General features: G+C 40.7%; 2 protein-coding genes across 12 annotated transcripts in view; one reads left to right on the forward strand and one right to left on the reverse strand.

Annotated features, from left to right (window-relative positions):
- The window catches only part of LOC138038391 (peptidyl-glycine alpha-amidating monooxygenase B-like), a 45,426-nt gene extending 41,382 nt beyond the window's left edge, over window positions 1-4,044 (forward strand). For all 3 annotated transcript variants that reach the window (XM_068884219.1, XM_068884218.1, XM_068884220.1), the window contains 8 exons: window positions 1-49; window positions 532-645; window positions 737-809; window positions 1,588-1,727; window positions 2,083-2,168; window positions 2,279-2,458; window positions 3,308-3,411; window positions 3,527-4,044. The exon at window positions 1-49 is cut by the window's left edge and continues 123 nt beyond it. In XM_068884219.1, coding sequence (XP_068740320.1) covers window positions 1-49; window positions 532-645; window positions 737-809; window positions 1,588-1,727; window positions 2,083-2,168; window positions 2,279-2,458; window positions 3,308-3,411; window positions 3,527-3,643 — 863 coding nt within the window. In that variant the 3' untranslated portion in view covers window positions 3,644-4,044. The remainder of the gene's footprint in view (window positions 50-531; window positions 646-736; window positions 810-1,587; window positions 1,728-2,082; window positions 2,169-2,278; window positions 2,459-3,307; window positions 3,412-3,526) is intronic.
- Window positions 4,045-4,394: 350 nt separating this feature from the next.
- LOC138038393 (putative histone-lysine N-methyltransferase PRDM6) overlaps window positions 4,395-7,500 on the reverse strand; it is a 19,353-nt gene continuing 16,247 nt past the window's right edge. For all 9 annotated transcript variants that reach the window (XM_068884235.1, XM_068884233.1, XM_068884237.1 and 6 more), the window contains one exon: window positions 4,395-6,204. In XM_068884235.1, coding sequence (XP_068740336.1) covers window positions 5,465-6,204 — 740 coding nt within the window. In that variant the 3' untranslated portion in view covers window positions 4,395-5,464. The remainder of the gene's footprint in view (window positions 6,205-7,500) is intronic.

A 7,500-nucleotide genomic window follows, 5' to 3' on the forward strand; every position in this document is an offset into this window, starting at 1 on the left:
ATGGAAATGTTGTGATATTTCATCGAGGATCCAGGCGATGGCAAGTTGAGTGAGTAGTGAAAGCAACTGGGTATCATACTGAAAAAAGGAAATTTGTAGTGCCATGCGTATAACCATCACAGAGATTCCCATTCTAGGTTTCAGGCTCCAAGAGCTCAAAGTTAAGTTTAAATTAAGGCTTGTAATTTGCTGAAGAGGCCTTATTTCACGGTAAATTCAATGTACAGATAAACTGGTCTGTGAAAACATCGTGCCACAAACATCGAAATTGCAGAGTCTTGATTATGAGCTCCTGAAGGGTGACAAGTTGTGAAATGTGTTCGTACATTTTGGACGAGGGAATACCAAACAATTTCAATGGTTTTCGTACATTGAGTGAAATGCAGAAAGTATACGTATACTCTGTACGAATTTTTCTAGAAGCTAAACTCATGCAGAAAACAAATACTTTTTTTCGAACAACAAGTTACTTAATCATTTCTTAATTTTTATACTTTTGTTGATTGATTTAATATTTATGTTTATTCGCAGCTCTTTTGATAAGAACAACGTATTCACCAATCAGTACAAGCCAATCCCAGAAGCCACAGTGTTGACAATGGATCCTGAAACTGGGAAGGTTACAAGAAGCTGGGGACAAAATATGTATGTCTCATGAAGTCAGCTTTGATTTTTGTTCGGTAATAGCCGATTTGTTTGCGTTTCGATCATGTTTGCATGTCTTTACTATACGCAGGTTCTTTATGCCGCACGGACTCACCGTGGATCACGAGAATAACACGTGGCTTACTGATGTAGCCCTGCATCAGGTTTGTGCCCAATCTCTTTCGTGCGGGTACCGCTAGTTTTAAACTTATTTGGGTCTCTGTTGTGTTCTATTAACGGGCGGTGGGAACTCTTTCTGGTTAATACTCTCTAAAGATCATCTCAGTGTAAATCACATTATCGTTTCTGTGTCATTTTTTACACGATTTTAAGGTAATAGAACAAGGGCAGCAGCCAAAATGTGTTTTATACGAGTTACAGCGCGAAAAGTTGAACGTTCACCCAACGTTTTCAAGTTCACACACAACTCTTTGTCAGCTATTTGTGGCCAGGAACAGGGGAAAATAGTCTATGTGATGTCTCTTAAAGAAATCAGTTTTGTCATACTCATTACTAAATTGCTGCAATCGACTGAGCAAGCTCCTCTGGATTTTCAGTATGTTACTCAAAGAGAATGAGTGTCCCTTTGAATGCTATAACAGCGACACGACTCTGAAACTGTCTTCTGGACTAGAGAGCACTTAAAGCTGACTTGGATACTCTTGAGTGTGTTCCTTGAAAGCCGCAAAATTTTACCGGCCTATTTCGTATTTAAAAAAAGACTAAAAACGATGGGGTTTTAGATGTAAACACTTGCGGTAACTTTCCTCCTCACTCAGCTCATAAGAGGCTCGCCGTAGTTTCTTAATGGTCCAGTGGGCCGGGAAAAAAATACTGCGCTTATGGCCGGTTCAATCGTGCGAAAGCTAATCCTGGGCCAAAATTCAGCAGGAAGAGCAATGAAAGCAGGTCTACCCCTGATTTTTGAATCTTCTGTTTTAGGTTTTCAAGTTTCCCTCGGGATCAAATGAAGCATCCCTGATACTGGGAGTTAGATTTCAACCAGGCAGCGATGTTGACCATTTCTGTAAACCAACGGATGTCGCTGTCGACTCAAACGGATTCATTTATGTTTCAGACGGGTAAAGCGTATCTTTTTCTTCTTTTTATCAGAACATTTTAGTTTTAGAACGTGTTAAGAAGAAAAGGGCTCTCGTGTAATGTTTTACTCCCCGCCTATGAAATTTAGTGAGAATAACCAAGAACATGGATTGAGAATTCAAATCCGTCAATGAAACTTTGTTTTACACTCTCGTACACTCCTTTTTTCGTGAGGCTGATACCTCTAAAGTTCAACACGTGTACATCAATGCGGAGGCGCTACAACTCCCTGCGGCGCAAACATAAAATCTTCGGCGTTCTTTCCTAACTTCTTTATAAGTTACAGCGGCGACTACTGTACTCATATTTCTTTCTTTCTTTTTCTTTTTCGTTCAGTTACTGTAACAGCCGGGTGATGAGGTTTTCACCAGATGGAAAACAAAAGGTCGAGTTCATCAGTAATTCGAATTTACTGGGAACAGGTTGGTGTTCTAAAACATCTGTTGCTTATATTTGTTTGTCTTTTTACATGCAAAACATGATTGGTATCGCTTAAAGGTGAGATCCTTGTCTTTGTCCTTCTTTATTTCAGCGCCAGACTTTTTCCAAATTCCACACAGTATTTGTCTAGACGAGAGGAACAAGTGGTTGTTCGTGGCCGATCGGGAGAACAACCGCATATTGTTGTTTGAAACAGATGGAGGGAAGCTTCTAAATCAATTCAAAGACTTCGGAGAGCGAGTTTTTGCTGTGCACTATCACCGAGAGAAAGGTGAAGGCAACTTGGTTGAGTTATCCTGCATAACATTCAAAATTCAATATTGTGCCTATTAAAACAATGCAACTTTAGCGAAGCAATGAGAGTCAAGGCAAAACTGACCCCTATTCTTTGCGAATAGTGTGTAGGGTCTTTTACGTCCCACGGGGTTTTGAACGTTGAAGGGTTGTGAGACGGAACCTACAGGTTCTTGTCCTTAGCCTTTGTGCCGTGCCGAAGCCAGGTGCACAGAATCATTGCCTAAATTAATCAATAACATGCTGCGTCTACAATCCGTCGTGGACAAGATTGTTGAGGCATTGCTGACATTTTCCATAACAAAAAAAAGCTTTTGTTGCGTGGAGTAAATCTCGATATTAGTGAGCTTAAGCACGCGCGTTTTTCAGACGCGTACGGCAACCGGAAGTGAACTGTTTCCCCTCGTAACGTGTCTTCCCACAAACACATTTACACTGCTGAGTATCGTTTTTCCACTAAAGATGATTGGGTTAAAAATTTTGGGAACACCACTTTCCTGGCACTCGAAATGTTCTCTTCCGGTTGACGTCCGCGTCTCAAAAATGCGCGTGCTTAAGCCCCCTATTACGGCTCCCCCTTCCCCCAAAACAATGGGTTATTTGTCCGTCTTCCTAAACAACATTTACCTGGGTGGGGGAGGGGGTGTTCTTGACCATCTTTTCAAGCTATGGTCTTCTGGAAGTTAAAAAACGGAGAAAGTCTCAACTCTTTTTGTCCTCGATTGAAGGTAATAACGGGTCTAAACTGCTTTTTAGCAAATCGACATCGAATTTGAGCAATTGAAAACAACTGTTTTTTTATGCACGATTCCGTTTGTTTTTCCAGGTGGAATACTTCATGTTGTAAACAGTCCGATTTCGCTCAATTCGCAAGGTTTTACATTTAGTTTAAAGAGCAACGCTGTGGTACAGCAGTGGAGGCCAGGCTTGGTGAGAAACTCATTTCTGCATTACCTGTTTATCATCTGCATCTTCAGAGGCTAGTCAATGTGGGTAAGATGGATTTTTGAGGTCTTTGTCTTGACGTAAGCATTTTTGTCCCTAGGGATTCACTCAACCTCATGATGTGACGTCAGACGATGAAAATGGCGCAGTCTATGTAGCTGATATTGGAAAAAACACAGTTTGGAAATTTAAACGGAGAGGACAGAGCAAAGCTTAATTGACATAATCAGAATATGATAAATGCACGCATATTACGTGTCGGAGAGGTCCATTATCAATTTTTTCATTCCATGTACTTGTGCCGCGAGATCGTGAGTTAAACAGTCATTTTTCTTTCTTTCCCGTTGTTGACTGAAAACGGGAAGGCCTCAGGGGTAGAAAATGGGGGTAACAAATTGCTTTCTCCCTTTGTTCTCTTGCCACGTGGAATAACTGCCACGTGGAATAACAAAAAAAGACCCTTCTAATCCGGCGGTTTGCTACTGCGTCTTTGTTGCTAAAGCAGCTGAGCCCCTTTACACGACAGACCCAGATCTTCTATCTACCCACAGGGATGACTCCTGTACAGTTTACAAAAGGAGCACGTGAAAAGATTAAAAACTCTGTCTATCCACAACAGCTCTTTGTTTTGTCCTTCTCTGTCGCCAGGCTGACAGCGTATTTGCGTATTCCGAAATGGCCAGTATATTAAAACATTTTGTCGTCCTCATTAGAGCTTTCAAGATCTTTAGGTAACTAGCCGCACCTTGAACTCTTATATGCCCCATGTATCACGAAGCAGGAAATCCCCATTCCCCCCCCCCCTCCCCCTCCGATATTGCCTTACGTTAGCAGGTTTTCTCTAGAGAAATCGACCAGCATCATGTGAAAACCGTTCTCCGAAAAATCGAAGTGTATTGAAAACGTTTTCCTCCGGCTTTGACCCGGGACAGAGAAGCTATCAGGACATGGATGGATAGAAATGGTATAAAAAACGTGCGTTTATTACTAAGTACCATCCCTTAAAATTCTTTACAAAGACCACGAAAATGTTGTGTCTGCGTCTAACCCTTCAACTGTCCTTTCTTTATGGTTGAAAACAAACCATTCGTTATTAACTTACTATCCGAATGAATAAGGCCAATTCAAGAAAGACCTCGAAAGGCAGCAGTCAATTGAATCGGGCCTCTTTGAAAGCTAGTCTGTATGCAGTCTCTTATGTAGATTTTGTAAGTTCAGGTAGCGTTTTAAAAATGAGACTGAAATGAACCTACAATGAGATGTTCTATTTTGCCTTTGTTTGATTATGTTTTGTGCTTTGTTTTTTTGCCTGATCAAGGATCCTTGTGAGTAAAGGTAAAACAAAAAAAAAATCAGGTTAAGACGCAATAGGACATAAGAGCGATGCTAGATTTGGCCCTGATTACATATTACGGTATTAATTTCCCTTAAAAAATTCGCAAGCTCTTCAAACTACGAAAGCTTAGCATCTTTTTGATTTGTGAGAAATGCGATGCTGATGAGCCCCCTGTGATAGTCTCTTATGACGCGAACCCGATCTAATTGATTTTCAAATGACTGTAAAAAAAAAAACTTGAAAGATCCTATGCCCGATTTCCAGCATTTTGTGGGCTGGCATCTCTTCCGCTCTTACTATTGAGTGAAACTGAACTTGAATTGCAGGACACTCCGTTAAGGTATCAAGATTTCTGTTATATTGAGTAGCAACGCCTCTGACCAATTACTGATCGACAAGTGCTCGATTCTACATATTCGTCTGTTCCTTTCTGAAACTTGTCAATAATATGATATCTCCTAGTTAATCTTGAACATGATAAACTAAAGTATGTCAACACTGCCCACGTGTTTGAGTTTTTCATAAGCTGTGGTTGTTGTTTTTTTTTTTCATGACTATTTTTTCTTGCCATTATTTTATGTAAAAATGCGAGGACGAATTGTCGTTGTCATATACTTCTTAACGAAGCAGTCGAAATATGCAAGAAGGATTGTGCATGAATGCGTCCTGCAGCCGAGGAATCATATCTGTGTGGTCTGCACTTTAAAACGTGCACTCGTGTGGGATTCGCTGATGTTTGCTGAGTTGTGAGGCCTGTGTAAATGTTTTGCCGCATTTCTCGCAAAGAAATGGCCGTTCCCCTGTATGTGTGCGTATATGGTTGTTCAGTGTTGTTGCTCCGGCAAATGTGCGTGAACAATAGCCACACTTAAATGGCTTGTCATTAGCATGAGTGACAACATGCGTGCGCAGTTCATTGGGTAAAGAAAAAGACTCTGAGCAATAGTTACACTTGTAAGGCCTTCTGGGCATGCGTGGACACACGTGTACTTGGAGCATATTTTTCTGGGCAAAAGATTGATTACACTGGCCACATTTCATCAGGCTCATCTCTCCGTTTTCGGACAAGTGAAATCGTTTGTCATCATCGCAATCTTCGATAAGAATACGTTCTTCTTTCGTGGGGACAGCTGGCTCCGAATTGTGACGCGCACGCCCAGCGTGAACCAGGGGGTCAACGATGGGCACGGGGCTGCTAGAGACTACAGGGATTGGAGCCTTGTGTTGCCATGACAAGTGAGTGTCTTTTGGTGCGGTGGACGGGGGCCTCTCCATGATGTCACATGATCTGGGTGACCTACGTGAGGACGATTTAGTAGCAGCATGCGTAGTAACCACTGGTTGAGTTGAAACAGGAATAGGACATTGAGGCGTGGTCTTTGGTTTGTCTATGGGTTGAATTTGACCTTGAGCAGCTAGAACCTCTTGCAGGAGTCTGGTTCCTAAAAATATTTTAATAGTAAGAGCAGTGAAAACCTCAGCTGCAAAGGTTGCTGAGTTCTTTGATTTCATGTATCATATCCACTATTTGTCCACTAAATGAAGGTTTCTTTAAACGCAGGTTGTTGCGCGTGCATGACAGAAATTATTACGGGTACGTTCGATCGACCCTTTTTTGGTTTTTTTCTTGCAAGTAATTTTAGAAGATAATTCCGTAAAATTTCGTCAGCAGAAAACGATTTTGTACTCTGATAACATCAAAACTATCCTATATAAGGGTGATTTTTACATTCTAATGCCGGAATAAGGCCTATCAAATGAACCCTAAGTGTGATCATGAAGTCAAAGCTACTAAACAGTACTTCAGTTTTTTGTGGTAGTGCACTACCATATTGTCATCGGGGCTGTCTGAGTGAGTGAGTGAGAGAGTGAGTGTAAGATTTGTAGGTCTGCAGCTTCTTGAATTACAACAATTGATGTTTGTTTGCGGCCCACTTGTCGCCTGTTTCCTTTCTTAATTTTCTTAATGAAAAGAAAACGAAAACTCTTTGAGTACGTTGTCAAATTAACAGACATACTTAAATTCTTAAATGTCTTAAATCAAAATCACTCTTTCTTCACGTCTGCGGAGATCGTCACGCAAGCTCACATTCTACGGACAGTCTGCAGATCAAATAAACAAAAAAATTCACCAGTCGACCACAATGTTTTTACTCTCAAAGACCGGGTCAACGTCGCTGCCTGCATTGAAAACCATTCAACAGTAATTCCCTCGCAACGGAAAGAAAAACAGAAGAAAACTATTTTTATCTTTATCATTGCGATCGATCAGCAAATAAATGTACATTTATTTCATCCCTTGTTTGTGTTGAAATTACCACGACGCTGTGCTCAAAATTTTTGTCAATATAAAAACATGAGCACTTCTGAATCAAACGAAACATTAAAAAAACCCAACTAAGTTTTCAGATATGTCGAAATCTTTTAGTCATCGAGTGTAAGTGCACGTTCGGCAACACTACTTAAATTTTGCTGATTGGTAAACATGTAGACTATCGCCAAGTTTGTGTCTGTTGATTTCACTGATGGCCTCTTTCTTCGCTTGTAATTTATTCACGCAATTTTTGATTTACGCTCCACTTTTCTTTTATAAAATTATATCTGTATGAAAAATATAGAAGCAGAAGCCGCCTGTGTTAGGTGAGATGGAAAACAAAGCTGAAAAGCCTTTTCAAATCCTCATGTCATTTAACAGCCGCACTGGAAAATAACTGGGTGAAACACGAAAATAAACAGGT

Source organism: Montipora capricornis, chromosome 2, assembly GCF_036669925.1.
Source record: "Montipora capricornis isolate CH-2021 chromosome 2, ASM3666992v2, whole genome shotgun sequence".
Classification (NCBI taxonomy): Eukaryota; Metazoa; Cnidaria; class Anthozoa; order Scleractinia; family Acroporidae; genus Montipora; species Montipora capricornis.